General features: G+C 39.1%; 1 protein-coding gene across 11 annotated transcripts in view; it reads left to right on the top strand.

Moving 5' to 3' along the window:
- TTBK2 (tau tubulin kinase 2) overlaps nucleotides 1-21860 on the top strand; it is a 183122-nt gene that overhangs the window by 123898 nt on the left and 37364 nt on the right. For all 11 annotated transcript variants that reach the window (XM_063794820.1, XM_063794818.1, XM_016928065.4 and 8 more), the window contains 3 exons: nucleotides 3315-3472; nucleotides 14499-14715; nucleotides 21009-21220. In XM_063794820.1, coding sequence (XP_063650890.1) covers nucleotides 3315-3472; nucleotides 14499-14715; nucleotides 21009-21220 — 587 coding nt within the window. The remainder of the gene's footprint in view (nucleotides 1-3314; nucleotides 3473-14498; nucleotides 14716-21008; nucleotides 21221-21860) is intronic.

Below are 21860 nucleotides of genomic sequence, written 5' to 3'. Positions count from 1 at the left end.
GTCAGGAGTTTCAGACCATCCTGGCCAACATGGTGAAACCCCGTCTCTACTAAAGATACAAAAATTAGCTGGGCATGGTGGCGTGTGCCTGTAGTCCCAGCTACCCAGGAGGCTGAGGCAGGAGAGTCACTTGAACCCGGGAGGCGAAGGTTGCAGTGAGCCGAGATCGCACCATTGCACTCCAGCCTGGGCAAGAAAGTGAGACTCCGTCTCAAAAATAAATAAATAAAAATAAAAATAATAAAAAATAAAAAAGGCATGAGGACTATTCAAATTTAACAGGCACACACATATATATATACACAGACATGTATTCACACACTACATATACTGTATATACTATATAGATGACTTACAAGGTAATTTTTATTCTCAAATCTATTTGACTCACTGAATTAAGAGTTTTCTGTTTTTATTATTTATCATAACCAAATGTGATGTAACACATTCAGTTACCAAAAAAAGTAAGTCCTTGACTTGTCCTGTTTCTACTATTCCAATCTGAGGAAGGTTAGGATTTAGCGCCACCCTGCTCCCGAATTAGAAAATTATTTTGCTAGATTAGAAATGTTTTTCTCTAAAATATCTGCAGAGCTCTCCCCAGTCTGACCATTTGTTCCCACTAGGGTGCCTTTAAGTGCCTCAGTGCTTTTAGCTTTCCTATTTCTTTTGTTCTGTGTCCTCCATCTTTCTGCCTCCTGCTGCTGGTGTCTAATATCACCATCGTAGTAACAAACTGTTTCTAATTTGAGGTCCAGTGCCATAGAATACATTTTCTAAGACATACAATACTGTGACAGATGTAAGAAAATAATTCCATGATAAAAGGACATCTGACATAAAAACCATTTAGGATCATTCCTGTTGCAGCACAGTACAGACAGAGAATTTAGCAGTGGCAGTCTAAGTGCTCACATAGCAAGGCTCCCCTGTACGGGGATTCCACCTTCCAGGAAGCATGCATCTCACTCTGTGAGAACCTATGAGAACCTTGATTTCAGAGTTAGGAGAGAGGGTCAAAGGTCTGGCACTTCAATTCCCTAGGTTCCAGTCCATCTTTATTTCCTCCTTTGTGTTTTCTACAGCCCTCTACCTCTGACATTTGGAGAAGTCTAAGCTATAACGTAGGTGACTTACATGAACAAAAATAGGACCCAAATAAAATTTCTCAGATTTTGTAACTATGTCTTTTCCAGTTCCCTTTATCTTTTTAGTTTCTTTTTCTGTATTTACAATTCTTCCTTTTGGAACTTAAATGAAAGATTAAATCATGTGAGTCAGTAAATATTATTACAAATTAACATGTATTATTGGAATGTTTTTAGGAATGTTATGAATAAGGTAATGTATGAGATCCTGGAGACACAATGATGAGTAAGCTCAGATTAATATCAGCATCTTGGAGCATATAGTCTGGGTTGAAAGAGAGAGAAATTAATTAAATACAGAAATAACTATACATTTACAACTGATAACATTTGATCATCCTCCTTAGTGAAATGGTTTCTTCACTTTAGTCTAGAATACCAGACTCGTGGTTTTCCTGCCTCACTGGCCACTCCTTTTTTGTTTCCTTTGCTGAGTCTTTCTCTTCTTTCACCTAAGTATTGGAGTACTCTAGGCTATAGCCCTTCATCTTTTGCTCTCTATTCTTCCTCAATAATACCAGCTGGTTCTATGGCTTTAAATAATATCTCTCTCTCTCTCTCTTTTTTTTGAGACCCGAGTCTCGCTCTGTCACCCAGGCTGGAGTGCAGTGGCACAATCTTGGCTCACTGCAGTCTCTGCCAGGCTCAAGCAATTCTTGTGCCTCAGCCTCCCGAGTGGCCGGGACTACAGGCACCTGCCACCACACCTTGCTTATTTTTGTATTTTTAGTAGAGATAGAGTTTCACCATGTTGGCCAGGCTGGTCTTGAACCCCTGACCTCAAGTGATCCGCCCACCTCAGCCTCCCAAAGTGCTGGGATTACAGGCATGAGCCACCGTGCGTGGCCAGTATCTCTTGATATCTATATGCTGATGACACCCAAATTTATATCTGCATTTCCTTTTCCTCCCTAAACTCACTGCTTTCCATGTCACTGCACTGACCCAGTGGCTCAGGACAGAAATCTATGTGCAGTTCTTATCACCTTTACTGTTACCATGCTGGTTCAGCTGACAGTAATCTCTTAACTGGTCATCTGTTCCAAGTACCCTCATTCCCATCCCTGTTTATGGCATTTATTGACCACTTAATAGCTGAAGTAATCTTTTTTTTTTTTTTTTTTTGGAGAAAGATTCTCATTCCGTCACCCAGGTTGGAGTACAGTGACACAATCTTGTCTCACTGCAGCCTCCGCCTCCCAGGTTCAAGCAATTCTCATGCCTCAGCCTCCTGAGTAGCTGGGATTACAGGCGTGTACCACCACACCCGGCTAATGTTTGTATTTTTAATAGAGACAGGGTTTCACCATGTTCACCAGGCTGGTGAAGTAATATTTTTAAAGCCTAAATCAGACCTGCGCAAAATCCTCCAAAGAAGTGCTGATTTCAGGTCTGGGGCAGGAAATGTACAAGATGAATCTCAGAGGATAGGATAGTAACAGAGTTCCAGAAATGATGAGGAGAGAATAAAGCTATAATCATAAAATTGGAAATGTTGCCTACGACAGAAACAATAGAGGCCTTTTATGAGACCCTTCTTAAGATCACATCAAACTTTAGGAATTGAAAGACAAAAAATGAAATTATACAGGATATAAATCAAACTAACAGAATATAAATCAAGCAGTTTTTTGATAATTTATATATGGAGACACACAAACATGCACACACATATTTTAAGAATTTTTTAAACCTGCAAAAAAAAAAAAATGAAGGAAAGCACAATGAACTTCTATATTCCCCTTACCTAGACACGTTACCTGTTAACACTGGCTACTTTTTTAGGTTGAAACATATAAAAAGTCCTTGTTTTGTTTTGTTTTGACAAATAAATGATAAAATAGATGGTTCAATTGAATGCACAAACATATACACTTACACACAACACACATCCTTTAGCCAACCATCTGAGAGTAGGTTATAGATATGATGCTTCATTATGTATCCCTCGAAAACAGAAACATTCTACACAACGGAGAAAAATCAACATTAATTCACTGTCATCATCTACATATAGTTCCTATTCAAATTTCGCAATTTGAGCCATCAGTTTTTAAAGAAAATCACATTACAAAATCATTTTATGAGTCTGGTGTGCTTTCTCTTATAGAATAAAGTGACTATGTTTACTGTTCACTTACTCTAGTTTTTTTCTTTGTGGTTTAGCTTCTTACATCCGTGTTTGACAATAGCATCAAGACTTTTGGAGTAATTGAGAGTGACCCTTTTGACTGGGAGAAGACTGGAAATGATGGCTCCCTAACAACCACCACTACTTCTACCACCCCTCAGTTGCACACTCGCTTGACCCCTGCTGCAATTGGGTATGTCCTAAACAGATCATTTGGTGGTGTCTTTCCTGGATGTATTATATTTGCAAAAATTTACTTCATCCAGATTCCCTCAGATGACCAAATGCTAAGACATCAGGGAAAGCCTGTGGATCTCCTCGAATTAACATTGCTCTTATGTACGCCTTTGGAATTACTTGCTTTAGATAGTACTAATAGATTATACTGTGAAATGGGAGCTTAGAGCTTATGTGACTTGTTGATATCAAATTTATAATGGGTATTCTTCAAAATGAGGACCAGCATTAGTTGTGTTTCCAAATAACATATGGAACCCTGAAAAGAATGTGCCACAGTTATATCTAACTATACTGTGCCAAAGTTTAGTGGGAACAAAGCATGTAACATGTTCCTCTTAAAGTGATTTAACCTTCATAATGTATTAAGAAAAGGTTATGATCTATTTCCGTGATCTTAGTTTTTTATTGTTAATGTTTTTTCCTCTACGTGTATTAAATAGAGTTCCTTTTGTCTTTTATTTTGTTTTTTTATTTGTCTTTTTTTTTTTCTAATTTTTTACCTGCTTTGGTTGTTTCAAACTTTTTGGTCAAAAAAAAAAAAGGTAAATACCCAAAATGCTGAGGCAGAAGGATCACTTGAGCCCGGGAGTTAGAGGCTGCAGTGGGCTATGATTGTGCCCTACACTCTAGCCTATGCAACAGAGTGGGACCCGTCTCTGGGGAAAAGAAAGTGAATAGGGACAAATTATCATACAATTTAAGTTAATTGGGACATTATACCACTCATCCATTGCTTTGATTTTTTTTTTTTTTAAAACATGCAGTTTCATTCTTGTTGCCCAGGCTGGAGTGCAGTGGCGCAATCTCAGCTCTGCCTCCTGGGTTCAAGCGATTTTCCTGCCTCAGCCTCCCAAGTAGCTGGGATTACAGGCCTTTGCCACCACGCCCGGCTAATTTTGTATTTTTAGTAGAGACGGGGTTTCACTATGCTGGTCAGTCTGGTCTCAAACTCCTGACCTCAAGTGATCTGCCTGTCTCGTTCTCCAAAAGTGCTGGGATTACAGGCGTGAGCCACTGCGCCGGCCTCATTTTTTTTTTTTAAGAGATGGAGTCTAGCTGTGTTACCCAAGCTGGAGTGCAGTGGCTATTTATAGGCACAGTCATAGTGCACTATGGCCTCAAATTCCTGGGCTGAAGCAATCCTCCTACCTCAGCCTCTCTGGGCTACAGACATGCACCCTTGTGCCCAGCTGTGATTTTTATATTGAAAGATGGGATCACTAGAACTTGTTGAATCATCGGAAGAGTTTTCATAGACTCACATAACTGGATAGTATCACTGACTATCATGTCTAAGCATTCCTAAATGTGAGACCCTGACTAGACCCAGAATCACCACGGATGTGTTTAAAAAACGCCTATTCCTGGGACCTACCCTAGACCTACTGAATCAGAATGCCTAGAAGTGGGGCACAGAAGTCCATATGCATCAAGTATTTCTCATGCTTATCAGAGTTTGGGATCCACTGCCCTAGGTCCAGCCACCCTATCTTACAAGTGAGGAAATAATCCTAACACTGAAGTAAATCCAACTTTAGGTAAATATTAGTGGCAGAGCTGGAGCCAGTCCAGAAATTTTGTTCTAGTGTTTTTGTCCTTCCCCTTTGATTGTTGTTAGAAATAAGTCTCAAACTTGCAAAAATCCAGGTGATAGCACTTCAGGGACCTAAAGACAATGAAGGCAGTTTATGTTCCCATCTTCCAATATTTTCTCCAAAATAACACAGAATAACAAAGAAGGAAAACTAAAGCTACACAGAAAAACCATGTTCTCAGCGTAACTTGTAGAAGATGCCTAAGCTTCAAAATAACTGTAAATAAAAAGAGAGAAAAAAATGAGACCACAAATCCTAGTGCAGTATCTTTCATGCTCTTGCCTCACCTACCCCTGCCAGAAGACTTTATGAAGACAGATGAAGAAAAACTGTGGGGAAGATGAAAATTAGCAATGGGATGTAAGGTTGATCTAAAACCAGTGCCATACTCCAGCTGTCTTTCGATCCCAAAAAATAAATAAATAAATAAAACCAGTGCTAGAAAGACTAAACCCATGCTAATAAGGAAAATACTAAAAAGTGTCCTGATAGATCAGATGATGAATTTCAGGGAAGTAAAAATATGCATAATTCAAAAGAAAAAAAAGGGAGAAGTGTCCTTCATTAGTGGAGTGGCGGAGGAAAAAAGATGTATCAATTTGGGTCCAGTCAGGAGACAGAAACTACACAGTAATTTGAATAGGGAAAAAAAATCAAAGAATTATTTATGGCTACACAATAATTATACATACATATGGGATACATGCAATATTTTAATACATGCATGCAATGTGTTGTGATCAAATCAGGGTCATTGGGATATCCATTACCTCAAACATTTATCATTTCTTTGTGTTGGGAACATTTCAGACCTTCTACCTATTTTGAAATATACACTAGTATTTTTGTTTGTTTGTTTGCTACAGAGTCTCACTCTATCACTGTCCAGGCTGGAGTGCAGTGGCGTGATCTCGGCTCACTGCAACCTCCGCCTCTCAGGTTCAAGCGATTCTCCTGCCTCAGCCTTCCGAGTAGCTGGAATTACAGGCATGTGCCACCATGCTAATTTGTGTATTTTTAGTAGAGAGGGGGTTTCACCATGCTGGGCAGGCTGGCCTCGAACTCCTGACCTCAGGTGATCCACCTGCCTCGGCCTCCCAAAGTACTGAGATCACAGGCACGAGCCACCACGCCCAGCCTACACAAGATATTGTTAACTATAGTCAGTAATAGGGAATTGGAATAACATAGGATTGATTAATAAGAAATAAAGATAAATGTAAAGAATACAGGTACAGGAATAGCAGATACAAAGTCCAGCCATGATGCCTAGGACTGAGTGAGATTAAACATCCAAGCAAGAACTGTTCCACCCCTGCCCAAGGGCTGAGGTTCAGACCTTATTGGGAGAGGAAGAAATGAAATCATAATTGATTGAACTCAGGAAAGAAATAGAAGGCAAAGATAAAATTATCTCATAATTGAAGAATATATTAACAAGTGCACAAAGGAGAATAGACATAAGTGAAAATTTAATAGAAGTCATTGAATAAGGACAAAGAAAAAACCCTGAGAGAATGAAAATGAGATAATTCAAAAGAGTTAGAGAGAAGGTAATGCAAATTGAAGGCAGAGAAGAAATAACAGTCAGGTTGTTGGAGTCCCTGAAGAAGAAAAACAAAATAATATGTTAAAACTGAGAAACCAAATAGTAGAAGCTTAGATTTAAAAACAGAGAACTGGCTGGGTGTGATGGCTCATACTTGTAATCCCAGCAGTTTGGGAGGCTGAGGCAGGCGAGTCACAAGGTCAGGAGTTCGAGACCAGCCTGTCTGATATGGTGAAACCCCGTTTCTACTGAAAAATACAAAAATTGGCCAGGCACCGTGGCTCACGCCTGTAATCCCAGCACTTTGGGAGGCCAAGGCGGGCGGATCATGAGGTCAGATCGAGACCATCCTGGCTAACACAGTGAAACCCCGTCTCTACTAAAAATACAAAAACAAAATTAGCCAGGCATGGTGGCAGGTGCCTATAGCCCTAGCTACTCGGGAGGCTGAGGCGGGAGAATGGCGTGAACCCGGGAGGTGGAGCTTGCAGTGAGCTGAGATCGAGCCACTGCACTCCAGCCTGGGTGACAGAGTGAGACTCCATCTCAAAACAAACAAACAAAAAAAAAAAACACACAAAAATTAGCTGGGCATGATGGCGCACACCTGTAGTCCCAGCTACTCGGGAGGCTGAGGCAGGAGAATTGCTTGAACCTGTGAGGCAGAGGTTGCAGTGAGCTGAGATCATGCCACTGCATTCCAGCCTGGGCAACAACGTGAGACTCCGTCACAAAACAAACAAACAAACAAAAACTCACAGAGAACTAAGAGCATTTAAAAAGGTTTATGTCCAAAGATAAGCATTAGAACAAAAAGGCAAACCTTCTGAAATACCCACCCCCCCCAAATTATTTATAAATTAAAGTACGGGCCAGGCACAGTGGCTCATGCCTGTAATTCCAGCACTTTGGGAGGCCAAGGTGGACAGATCACTTTGAGCTCAGGAGTTTGAGACCATCCTGGGCAACATGGTGAAACCCTGTCTCTACAAAAAATACAAAAATTAGCTGTGTGTGGTGTTGTGCACCTATAGTCCCAGCTACTCCAAAGGCTGAGGCTGGAGAATGGCTTGAGTCCAGGAAATGGAGGTTGCAGTGACCTGAGATCGCACCACTATACTCCACCCTGGGCAGCAGAGTGAGATCCTGACTCAAAAAAAAAAAAAAAAAATAGACAAAGAATACATCTTGTAGAGGAAGAAATATAGCAAATATAGCAAGATACTGTGCACATAATAATAAAATACTATGACAAAGCTTTCCTCCTATGTTCTCTTCTAGGAGTTTTATAGTCTCAGGTCTTAACATATAGGTCTTTTATACATTTTTAGTTGATTTTTGTGTATTGTGTAAAATAGGGGTCCAATTCCTTTGCATGTGGAAATCCAGTTTTTCCGGCACCATTTATTGAAGAGCACCATTTATTGGACCCCACTGTGTCCTTTTGGTGCCCTTGTTGAAAATTAGTTGACCAAATAAGGTATCTGCACTCTCGTGTTCACTGCAGCAGTATTTACGATAGCCGAGATACAGGAACAACCTAAATACCCACTGATGGACAAATTGATAAAGAAAATGTATATGTGTGTGTGTATGTGTGTATTGTATGTATTTGTGTATATATATACACACACAATGGAATATAGATGATGTATAAATACTTACACACACACACATAATGGACTATTATTCAGCTTTTTATTTTTCTATATTTATTTTTTTGAGACTGATTCTTGCCCTGTTGCTCAGGCTGGAGTGCAATGACATGATCTCTGCTCACTGCAACCTCCGCCTCCTGGATTCAAGGGATTCTCCTGCCTCAGCCTCCTGAGTAGCTGGGATTACAGGCCTGCGTCACCACAGCTGGCTAATTTTTGTATTTTTATTAGATATGGGGTTTCACCATGTTTACCAGGCTGGTCTCGAACTCCTGACCTCAGGTGATCCACCTGCCTCAACCTCCCAAAGCGCTGGGATTACAGGCATGAGCCGCTACACCCGACCTTATTCAGCTTTTAAAAAGAAGGAGATCCTATCATTTGCCACAGCATAGGTGAAACTAAAAGACATGCTTAGTGAAATAAGCCAGACAGAAATAAAAATGTTGCATGATCTCATTTATATGTGAACAAAAAACATATATACACACACACACACACACACACACGTATATATATTTAAAGCACTCAAATACACAGAGATTGAGAATGATACAGTGGTTACCACAGGGGGTTCAAGGAGGGAGGAAGGAAAGGAAATGGGGAGATGTAGGTCAAAGGATATAAAATAGCAGATATGTGGGATGAACAAATGTGGAGATCTAATGGACAGCATAAGGAATAACCTTTATAAAATTGTATTTTCAGAAGTCTTGGACATATCTTAAATAAAAATAAAATTGTATTAGAGATTTTTGTTAAATAAGTAGATTTTAGCTGCTCTTTGTCACAAAAAAAGGAACTGTGAGTTGATAGATAGCTTAATCTGCTTCCCTGTAATGACCATTTTACTGTCTATGTATATCCTATCACATCATGTTACAAAGCTCAAATACAATTTAAGGAAGTAAAATACTACAGCAGACTTAAGACCAAACAGATCAGTCAGAGCAATAAATATACATGGGGTTAACTCACCTATTAAAAGGAAAAGATTTTCAGTTTGGGTTATATAGCTATATTCATATGCTGTGTATAAGAGACACACACCTAAAAAAAGTAAGAAAGAGATGGACAAAGATATATCAGAAAGATAGAAAAGAGAAGTGATCCTAATAACAGATGATGTAGAATTCAAGCCAAAACAAAAAACTTAGAAAAGATGGAAGGGCACTTTTTAATGCCAAATGCCACAATTCACAAGTGGGATACAAAATTTATTAATATTTAGTCACCAGAATCATGACACTCACCTTTGGGAAACAACAACTGCAGGATATTCAAGGAGACATAAAAACACACTCATAGTTGGAGATGTTAATGTACCACCCTCAGTTTAAGACAGATCAAGTTAACAGAGAATAGGAAGATAGAAGACTTAAACAGCGTGATCATAGTAAGGTAGATCATACGTATGTTTTCTGAACTCTATACCTTGATGATAGAGACTATACCTCCTGCCCAGGGGCCCCTGGAACATTCACAAAAATTGATCAGGTATTAGGTCACAAACAAACATGTAAGTAGTTCCATAAAGTAGAAGTATTACGTTATCTGATCACACTGCAAGAAAACTAGAAATTACCAACAAAATTAAAATATCAAAGGCCCTTTTACTGGAAATTTAAGAACCTATTAAAGTGCAGTCATGTGCCGTGTAATGACATCGCAATCAGTGATACACCGCATATATGACAGTGGTCCTATAAGATTACAATACTGTAGTTTTACTCTACCTTTTCTATGTTTAGATAATGTTATAATACCCAAATACTTAACCATTGTGTTACACTTGCCTCCAGTATTCAGAACAGTGACATGCTGTACAGGTTTGTAACCTAGGAGCAATAGGTTATACCATATAGCCTAGGCACGTAATAGGCTATACAATATAGTTTTTTTAAGTATGCTGTGATCATTTGGATAATGATGAAATTGCTTAACGATGGCATTTGTTAGAATGTATCCCCATTGTTAAGCGATACATGACTGTACTCTTGGGTGAAAAGGAAAATAAAAACTGAAAGTTATAGAAAAAAATGATAATGTAAACACTACTTATCAGAATCTATGAGATAACTTTAGAGCAAAGATCAGAGGAAAACCTATGGCATTAAACAAGGAGGTACATAATGTCAGTATGTCTCATTACTGATGATACTTATGTTGACAATTTGGTTACAGTGGCCAGTTCTTTCTACTATAAAGTTACTGTTTTTCTCTTTGTAAGAAATAATCTTGTGGGAAGATATTTGCAACTATGTCAGCACTGTGTTTCTTGTCATACTTTTCCTATTAATTGTAGCATCCATCAGTGAATCTTGCCCACAGGCCTAACCATTACTGTCTGCCCTCTAAGAAAAAGTTTGCCAACCTCTGATTTTTTTCTGTTTGCAAATGATATGGTAGAATACCTGGAGAATCAGTGTTAAAGAGAAAAATTTATAGTGTATGTCCCAGAACCCTGAATTTCTTCGTAGAGGGAGAATAAAAGTTTAGAAGGTAAGAGGACGCTTTAAATCATGAGCCAGCAAGCTTTATCTATAAAGGGTCAGATAAATATCTGTGAGCTATGCTGTCTCTGTCACTACTGTCATTGCTGTTATAGTGCAAAAGCTGCCATGGCCAACGTGTAAACAGACGAGACTGACTGTGTTCCAATAAGTCTATTAAAAAAAAAATAGGTAGGTAAGCCGGCCAGATTTGGCCCACAAGCACTAGTTTGCCTTAGATTATGGGGAATGAAATATGAAAAGGATGTTCGTTCTTATTATTTTTTCTCATATCTCTTCAGTTCTTCCGCACATTTTCTTACTTATTCCCTTAATCTGCTTCAGTTATATAATACCTTGCCTGGAAACACAGACCATGTGCTAATAACACTCTTATGTATACTTTCTCACTCATTCATATTCCTGAACATGATATAATTTTCCTGGGAAGGAATTATTTCTTTCCATATTGCATACTCCAGATTTGGATCAGAGTTTAGGAAAAGAAACAATAACCAGGGAAGTAGAAAGGAATGGAGAATAAATGCAGAGGGACGGTCTGGGTGGGAGAGGAACCTGAGTCCTATAAAAGAGAGCCTGTGTGGAGAAGATGGACGAGGTCCTTGGAGTGTGTGGTATCATATTGAAGCATCAGAGATAAGAGGAAAAAGTAGGATTGAATGAAAGTAGAAGTGTATTCAGAGATGGAGGTGTGGTTTGTTTCCTGAGGTGTGAAAGAAGGAAATGCAAAGGAATTGAGGTAGTTGGAAAAAAAGCAGAATAATGGCTAGACATAAGGGAAAAAGGGACTTGAAAGAATACTGAGTGATTAAAATGGAAAAAAGGTGACGATAATAGACTAAGCTTCTTGAGTTCAAATATTCATCTATTTCCCTTTCTCTTTCCTCAGGAATAGAGGGAATTCTTTCAATAAACATTTGCATTACCATGTAGTACATGTATGTTAGTGTCCATTATGACTCTTGTATCAATAAATAAATTATATTGAACTAATATCTGAAAAATCTGTTAGTAGCCAGTTTATTTCTGATCTTTAATTATCTCTATAATAAATCTGAACTATTGATTTGAACTATTTGAACTATTTTAGGCCAAACTACCTTTTAAATATGCTTCCACTGTCAGAACTACAGATACTACTTTACTAGGTTGTAAGTTTTTTTTTTTTCTTTCTTTTTTTTCTGGGAGCCATTATCAGTGCTTTTCTAGATTATATCCTTGTAAATTGTTGATAAAGAGGTTCATTCTAGCATTGACCCATTTAGGCAAAGGTAGTGGTGAAGGTCATCGGTTACCAAGTCAGGTGGAACAAGTCCCTGAAAAATCACTGGTCTTTTCAGAGCATATGAAATACTCGTGACACCAGTGCCAGGATCTAACTGTGACCCTTAAAGTGGCTCACTGAGAGGATGTTGCCACTCACAGTAATTACAGGAGTCAGTATAATGTACTGAAGACTAATTTTTCTACTTTGAGACATTCCAGGTCACTTCTAAGAGGAGGTTTCATTGTGTGCTAAGTATTGTGTTCAGTCAGCAATATTAAAAAAAAAAAAAAAACCCTAGAATATAGAGTTACAGAACTGGCAGGAGCCTTTTCACTTGGTGAAGGATAACTGTGAACTAGAAAAGCCTCTCATGGGAGGGTCTAAGGGAGCGATGACCAACCATGTAAATAAGACCTGGAATTACTTTGAAAGAAATATATAGACAAATACCAATTAATATTTGCTATTTTTTCCCCCAGGTCAGTTCATGCTGAACTATATCAACTGTATAATTACAGAAAGTCTAGTTTCCCCTCTAGGGCAACAATTTCCTTCCTCTTTGTGTTGCTAGGGCCTTGCATGTAGTAGGTGCTTAGTAAAAAGTCTGCAAGTGGCCGGGCACGATGGCTCACACCTGTAATCCCAGCACTTTGGGAGGCCAAGGTGGGTGGATCACTTGGGGCCAGGAGTTCGAGACCAGCCTGGCCAACATGGCAAAACCCCATCTCTACTAAAAATATAAAAAATTAGCTGGGCATGGTGGTGCATGCCTGTAATCCTAGCTATTTGGGAGGCCGAGGCAGGAGAATCGCTTGAACCCCGGGGGCGGAGGTTGCAGTGAGCAGAGATTATGCCACTGCACCCCAGCCTGAGAGACAGAGCTTGACTCTGTCTCAAAAAAAAAAAAAAAAAAAAAATCTGCAAGTGAAAAAGTAATACACATTTCACACTGTAAAAAAATAACATAGCTGATTGATCTGACACCTGTTTATTTCATTATGGCACTGTGAAAGTTGATTATACAAATTAGGTCATTCTTGTCATAGTCAACTAAATCAATCAAGAGGCCAGGGAGAAAGTACTTGGGGCACATAGCACCTGCTCCAAGAATTTAATTTCTCACAAGCCCAGCTGCTGAAATGGCCTGCTGTGACTCCAAGACTAAATTTACATACCTCTGTCACTCACCAGTCAGAGCCTGCCAGCTCCCAAAAGCTTCTCTGGTGCCAATGAACTTTCTTTCAAAACAGTATATGACATCTCTCTAATAAAACCCCCAACCTCTCCTTTGGTCTTTAGATATACCAGAGACCCACTCAGTCTATGTGTGTGCCCCAAATTGTAATTCTTGCTTCCCAAATGAAATGTTAATTTGGAGATTCATCTCTGTATTTTATTTGGAGTTCAACAGCACTTAACATTTTCCTATTTAGAATTTTTAAAAATTCTCTAACACGCCGGGCGCCGTGGCTCACACCTGTAATCCCAGCACTTTGGGAGGCCGAGGCAGGCAAATCACCTGAGGTCAGGAGTTTGAGACCACCCTGCCCAACATGGCGAAACCCTTTCTCTACTAAAAATACAAAAAATAGCCCGGTGTGGTGGTGGGCGCCTGTAATCCCTACTCAGGAGGCTGAGGCAGGAGAATCGCTTGAATCTGAGAGGTGGAGGTTGCAGTGAGCCGAGATCGCGCCACTGCACTCCAGCCTGGGCGACAAGAGTGAAACTCTGTCTCAAAAAAAGAAAAAAAATGTTGTTATAATTGACAGAGACTTCTATGAAAATAGATGAAATGCTTTTTACTTTTAAAGTGATTGTCAAATTAGGGTGTTATTGTTTTAGATTTTGTATTTTAAAATCAGCTTGAAAATTCTAATTGATCAAAATTTTAAAGTTTTATTTTGTAGGATTGGCATGACCTAAGTTTTTTTTTTTCTTTTTCTTTTGTTTTTGTTTTGTTTTGTTTTTTGAGCTGGAGTCTCGCTCTGTCACCCAGGCTGGAGTGCAGTGGCGCAATCTTGGCTCACTGTAACCTCCGCCTCCTAGACTCAAGCAATTCTCCTGCCTCAGCCTCATAAGTAGCTGGGATTACAGGTGCCCACCACCACGCCCAGCTAATTTTTGTATTTTTAGTAGAGACAGGGTTTCACCATGTTGGCCAGGCTGGTCTTGAACTCCTGACCTCAAGTGATCTGACTGCCTCAGCCTCCCAAAGTGCTGGGATTACAGGCATAAGCCACCATGCCCGGCCAACCTAAGTTTTCAAGGTGCTTTTTTTTTTTTTTTTTAACTCTCTTAATTATGTGTGGAGTTCATTTAAATGAAGAAATAAAATGATGTAAGATAGTCTCATAGTAATTTTTGATTCTTGCCTCTTTTTTCTCCCTTCATATGTAGAATTGCCAATGCTACTCCCATCCCTGGAGACTTGCTTCGAGAAAATACAGATGAGGTATTTCCAGATGAACAACTTAGTGATGGAGAAAATGGCATCCCTGTTGGTGTGTCACCAGATAAATTGCCTGGATCTCTGGGACACCCCCGTCCCCAGGAGAAGGATGTTTGGGAAGAGATGGATGCCAACAAAAACAAGATAAAGCTTGGAATTTGTAAGGTATGAGTACCTTATAAACAACAGAAATTTATTTCTTACAGTTCAGAAGGCTGGGAAGTCCAAGAAGGAAGGCTAGGCAGATTTGGTATCTGGTGAGGGCTGTTTTGTGGCTCCTCCTTGCTGAGTCCTCATGTGGTAGATGGGGAAAGGGATCTCTTTTGGGCCTCTTTTGTAAGGACACCACTCTCATTCATGAGGGCTCTGCCTTCTTGACCTAATTACCTCCCAAGGGGCCCACCTCCTAATACCCTCACATTGGGAGTTAGAATTTCAACATGTGAATTTTGGGGGGACACAAACATTCAGACTATAGCAGGTGTATATGTTCAGTCATGGGAGTCATTTGCAAAATGATCTCTGGATCGATGTGATATGCCACAATGTGATTTGGCTGTTGACAAAGCACAATCTGGACGAATAGTAATCAGGAATGAGTAGTGGAAAGTAGACAGGGAGTCAGTGTCAGATTTTTCTAGTATCAGCTGTGGCTGTCTTTATGGCACCAGGAACAAACTGTTCTTATAGCAAAAAAAAAATCACTAGTGACATTCTCAGTTGTCAGCCCATATGGATATCTGTGTATGCGAGAGAATGAAGTGGCGCTTGACATGGAAGATCTTAGTTATTTTGGTTTCTGTCTTTTACTCACTATCACTATTTAATCTCAGTGAAATTTGAATGGTAGATAGTTTTGACCCTAAGTCCATTATTTGTCATCATGGCGATGTGCAGTTTATTGAATTTATAATGTATAGTGCTGTACATTACAAGCTCTCATTTTGAACATCTGGATAAAGCATTAAGCTAAATATTGAAGACAATTTACTAAGCTATGTGCTGTGCAGTTTAAGATACATCTTTTACCTTTAAGGAGCTTACGGTCTCTTTGGGTAGATATGTAGCTGCACAAGCAAATATAATACAAGACAGAACATTGTGCAAAACATTTAAAAAATTAAAATGCATGCAGATGGGGTGGGAGTTGGGAACCTGTCTTATGGAAGAAGTGGTTGAAGTAGAAGTATAAGTAAAAATATGTACATGAGGGCCAGGCATGGTGGCTCACACCTGTAATCCTAGCACTTTGGGAGGCCAAGGTGGGTGGATCACCTGAAGTCAGGAGTTCAAGACCCGCCTGGCCAACATGGTGAAACCCTGTCTCTACTAAAAATACAAAAATTAGCAGGGTTTGGTGGTGGGTGCCTGTAATCCCAGCTACTTGGGAAGCTGAGGCAGGAGAATCGCTTGAACCTGAGAGGTGGAGGTTGCAGTGAGCCAAGATCATGCCACTGCACTCCAGCCTGGACGACAGAGCGAAACTCCGCCTCAAAAAATATATATACATATATACATGAAAAAGTGCATGGATAGAGCTTATAACTTTAGGAATTTATTGGTCATCTAGGAGAAAAATTCAAAACAGCTATATTTATCTTTTAAAATCTACTTATACTATATATAAAAGATTTCATATATATCATGTCAAAGCATAGTAATATAAGCATGTGAATCCACCATCTGCCCTAAGAACTAGAATATTTTAACATATTCCTTCTATATTTATGCTTCTACCCTATCCCCACTGAGGTAACCGCTGTCTTAGGTTAGATTCCATAAAAGCAGAGCTACAAAACACACCTTAATAAGTTTAAATAATTGAAATCACACATACTATGTTCTCTAAAAATAATGGAGTTAATCTAGTAATCAGTGACATAAAGACAACAGGAAAATCTCTAAACACTTGGAAATTATACAGCATATTTCTGTATAATCCATGGGTCAGAGAGGAAGCCTTAAGGGAAAATTTTTTAAATTTACATAGAATTGAATGAAATCGAAACCACAACATATTAAAATGTTGGGGAGGCAGCTAAAGCCGTACTGAGAGAGAAATGTATAGCACTAAATGCTTACATTAGGAAAGATAAGGTTTTACATCAATAGTCTAAATCCTACCTCAAGAAAGTAGAAAAAGAAGCAGCAGAATAAGCTAAGACAAGCAGAAAGAAGGTAATAAATATCTCTGTTACTGTATTGCAAAAGTTTTGGTGTGTTGTATTTTTATTCTCATTCTGTTCTGAATATTTTTCCGTAATGATTTTTTTCATCCATGAGTTAAGTGCATACAAGTTTAGAGTTTTTACATCTGCCAGGTGATTAAAAGTTTTGTTTTTCTTTATATAATGACTATTTCTATTCTGTTCCTACTATTTTTTTTTCTAGCATTAAAGCCTATTTTGTCAGATGTTAATACAGTTATGCCAACTTTCTTTTGGGTAGTACATGCCTGGTGTATCTTTTTTCTGCCTTTATCTTTCTATTTTTTCTCATTCTGTTGTGACTGTTGTTAAGTGGAATATAAGTGGACAATCTTACGTCTTTATGTTTTAATTAGTCAGCTTAATTGATTTACATTTAGAATTATTATTGTATTTATGTATTTATTTTCTGAGACAGAGTCTCACTCTGTCACCCAGTCTGGAGTGCAGTGACATGATCTCGGCTCACTGCAACCTCTGCCTCCCGGGTTCAAGTGATTCTCCTACCTCAGCCTCCCAAGTAGCTGAAATTACAGGCACCCGCCACCACGCCTGGCTAATTTTTGTACTTTTAGTAGAGAGGGTTTTGCCATATTGGCCAGGATGGTCTCGAACTCCTGACCTGAGGTGATTTGTCCGCCTCAGCCTCCCAAAGTGGTAGGATTACAGGCACAAGCCACGACGCCCAGCCAAATTATTTTTATATGAACTTGTTTCTCTTTTAAATTTCTATTCAGTTTTTTAATGCCTTTTTCCTGCCTTTCTTTTCATTACAGATTTTGTTGGTATTTTTCATCTTCTGTTTTCTCTTTGTACTTATTGGGGATTTAAACATTCTAATTCTGTTCTCTTGGTAGTTGTCCTGGAAATTTCCCAATTATTTTTAACTTAAAAGTCTAAAATTAAGCAATATCCTAACTACCTTTCTGATACTGCAAGGACTGTAGAACATTTTAACTTCATTCACCCTTCTCCCAACATTTTAGTACTCTTCTAATTTTAATTCTTTCTTTTAAAAAAAAAAAAGAAAAAGAATGACTTGCCCTGGCACAGTGGCTCACACCCGTAATCCGAGCACTTTGGGAGGCCAAGGTGGGAGGAACACTAGAGCCCAGGAGTTCGAGACCAGTCTGGGCAACATGGCAAAACCCTGTCTCTACCAAAAAAAAAAAAAAAAAAGTTAGCCGGGCATGTTGGCACATGCCTGTAGTCCCAGGTACTTGGGAGGCTGAGGGTGGAGGATCGCTTGAACCTGGGAGGAGAAGCTGCAGTGAGCCAAGTTTGCGCCACTGCACTCCAGCCTAGGTGACAGAGCGAGACTCTGTGTCAAACAGAGAGCAACAAAGAAGAATGACTTGAATTAGATTAGTATTTATTTTATTTATTTTTTGAGACAGAGTCTCGCTCTGTCACCTAGGCTGAAGTGGTGACAGAGTGAGACTCTGTCTCAAACAGACAACAACAAAGAAGAATGACTTGAATTAGATTATTATTTATTTTATTTATTTTTTGAGACAGAGTCTCGCTCTGTCACCTAGGCTGGAGTGCAGCGGTGCGATCTCAGCTCACTACAACCTCCACCTCCCGGGTTGTGATTCTCGTGCCTCGTCCTCCCAAGTAGCTGGGAGTACAGGCACGTGCCACCACACCCGACTAATTTTTTGTATTTTTGGTAGAGATGGGGCTTCACTGTATTGGCCAGGCTAAGTCTTGAACTCCTGGCCTCAAGTAATTCACCTGCCTCGACCTCACAAAGTGCTGGGATTACAGGTGTGAGCTACCGCACCCAGCCTTGAATTGGATTATTAATGTTGTTCTTTTATACAAGTAATGTTTATATGGACTTTCAAAGACGTTTACCATTTCCTTTCATTTCTGAAAGTCCTTGGCTCATCTTTCTTCCGGAAATATTTCCTTCAGAAGTTCCTTTACCTCATGTCTTTTGGTAGAGGACTCTTTCTATAAATGTATTTTCTTATCTATAAATGTACTTAGTTTAGCTTCATTCTTTCAAGATAGTTTATGCCGAATATAAAGTCGGGGGTTTTTTTGGTTTGTTTTCTTTCTTTTTTTTTTTTTTGTGACAGGGTTTTGCTTTATTGCCCAGGCTGGAGTGCAGTGGCACAATCTCGGCTCACTTCAGCCTCCACCTCTTGGGTTAAAGCGATTCTCCTGCCTCAGCCTCCCGAGTAGCCGGGACCACAGGCATGCACCACCACACCTGGCTAATTTTTTGTGTGTATTTTTATTAGAGACAGGGTTTTACCGTGTTGGCTAGGCTGGTCTTGAACTCCTGGCCTCAAGTGATTCACCCACCTCCCTCCCAAAGTGCTGGGATTATAGGCGTGAGCCGCCACGCCCAGCCCAAATATAAAGTTTTCTATTGATAGTTATTTTTCCTCTGGCTTCAGTCACTGGTGTTCAGAAACTTACTGTCATTCTAATTGTTTTTTTCTTTTTAAGTGATTGTTTCCCCCACCTTCATCTTTCCTTCCCAGCTACTTTTTAGTTCTTGTTCTTGTCTGTGGTGTTCTGCGTTTTCACTATGATGTTTCTAAGCATATATTTGTCTTGCTTAGGATATCTTGTGTCCCTTGAATATTTTTATTCATATTTTTGTATAAAAATATGTTCTGGGAAATAACAGCCATTCTGTATCTGAATGATACTACCTCTTCATTCTTTCTATTATCTCTTTCTAGGACTCCAGTTAGACATATGTTATGGCTTTTTATTATATCCATCATATCTCTTAATATCTTTTTTCATAATTTTCTTCTTATCTTGCTGGGTTTGTTTTGTTTTGTTTTTGTTTTTGTTTTTTTGAGATGGAATCTTGGTCTGTTGCCCAGGCTAGAGTGCAATGGCACGATCTCGGCTCACTGCAACCTCCGTCTCCTGGGTTCAAGTGATTCTCCTGCCTCAGCCTCCCGAGTAGCTGGGATTACAGGTGTGTGCCACCATGCCCAGCTAATTTTGTTTTGTATTTTTAGTAGAGATGGGGTTTTACTATGTTGGCCAGGCTAGTCTCCAACTCCTGACCTTGTGACCCACCCTCCTTGGCTTCCGAAAGTGCTGGGGTTACAGATGTGAGCCACCACGCCCGGCCTATCTTGCTGTTTTTTATTCTAGGTAATTTCTTTGGCTGTGTCTTCCACTTCACTAATTAATAATTTCAACCTTTTTTGTTGTTTTTTTTTGCTTACTTGCTGTTTAACTTGTTAATTGAATATTAAATATTAAGTTAATCAATCATTTAATTCCAAATAACCCTTTGTTGATCTTTGTTATAATAACCTTTATTTATTTAAACATTTATGCATAGCTGGTCTATATTTTGTATTGGAACCAGTTCAATATCTGAAATATTTGGGAGTTTTAAATGTTTTTCTTAATTTTGACTATTATTTCTGTTGTGTCAATCATGGTAGCAGGCCTTCTCATGTATTGATTCTCTCTCTTTTTTTTTTTTTTGGCTAATTAATTAATAATTGATGGGAGTTCTGGAGACCTAAATTGGGGTTTGGGGAAACTTTCCTTCAAGGAAGACTGGCTTGTGTTTCTGCTGCTACCCTGAGTATATCACCAATTTGAGCCAGTTAGGCATCCTCTTGAGGGTCTCTAATCAGAGTAGATGTCCCAGACTTCCCTCTGTCACCACACTCCTTATATAAGGCTTCGCTTCCCTGATAATGTGCTGCTGTAGGCACCTGTGCTTAAATAGTCCCACCCCCTGGGCTGCCTCACAGTCATCCTCCTTCTCCTCTGCCTCAGCTCCTTAGTAGTCTGGCCCCCAGGCTTTTTGTTGTTTTTTGTTTTTTAGAGGGAGAATGAGAAAAGAGGTATAGTGACTCAGGCTTGGCAGCCTCTCCTAAATTGTGAGACCACTTATGTCTCATAGGGAACATCCTTTCCAGGTTTCAGTGTCAGGTTAGTGGAATGGGATACTACAAGCCTCATGTCAGACATAATTCAAAAATCCAAGTCTGTTAAACATTTTTAGATTATTTATGTTTGTGCCAAAAGTATTTTAAAAACCTAAAATAATACTGAAACGGAGTATAAATTAAGAAAACACATTTAATAAAGAGTTAATAGATAAGAATGTAATGAAGTAAACTAGCCAAAATATCCTAATCATCTGAAAACACATCTAATCATTTATTTAAATTATTTTGAAAGGCTTCAATGATTCTTCTCATGTGTGTTGCCTAGAATGTTTTTCATGATTTTATTTTATATTTTGGATAGGCTGCTACTGAAGAGGAGAACAGCCATGGCCAGGCAAATGGTCTTCTCAATGCTCCAAGCCTTGGGTCACCAATTCGTGTCCGCTCAGAGATTACTCAGCCAGACAGAGATATTCCATTGGTGCGAAAGTTACGTTCCATTCACAGCTTTGAGCTGGAAAAACGTCTGACCCTGGAGCCAAAGCCAGACACTGACAAGTTCCTTGAGACCTGGTATAAAATAGTGTATTTTTCTTTTTAAAGCTTCTAAGGTACCATTATTATTGTTGTCGTTGTTGTTATTATTATTGTATATTTCTGTTACATAAAGTCTTTCAAATAAGAAATCCTTGCATTTTTGTAACACTGAGTCTATTCAGCTCCAATTTTCATCCATGTTTTTATTATTATCCTGATTCTTAATTATTATAAATTCTATAGCATATCCTTTGGCTTTGGAAGCTGAGCAGTAAGAGCTGATGACTTCCTAACACTAGGTACAAGTTAAATGAACATTTTTACAGAAACTTTGTTTAGAAAGTAATCTCTTCCACACAACAGTGTAGTGTTGGAGAGGGCATGATAAAGATGGCATTAGGCAGAGATGAGGGGAATACATAAAGGAGGGGAAAAAGTAATTTATACACAAGGGACGGTGAGTTCAATTCACTTTAGTGAAGACCTTCTAGGAGTAAGATACTGTAGGAAAACAGATACCAATAAGTATATCATGCTTGCCCTCGAGAGTTCGCAATCTACCTAGAGAGAAAGGAAGGTGAAACTTGAGAGATCTATATACATAGGTAAAGATTGTAGTGCATGGTTTTGAGGCACATTATCCCTACAACAAATTTTGATAACAGAAGACAGAAAT

This window comes from Pan troglodytes, chromosome 16 (genome assembly GCF_028858775.2).
Source record: "Pan troglodytes isolate AG18354 chromosome 16, NHGRI_mPanTro3-v2.0_pri, whole genome shotgun sequence".
Classification (NCBI taxonomy): domain Eukaryota; kingdom Metazoa; phylum Chordata; class Mammalia; order Primates; family Hominidae; genus Pan; species Pan troglodytes.
Note: the sequence above shows the minus strand (reverse complement) of the source record. Positions and strands in the feature narration are given on the sequence as shown.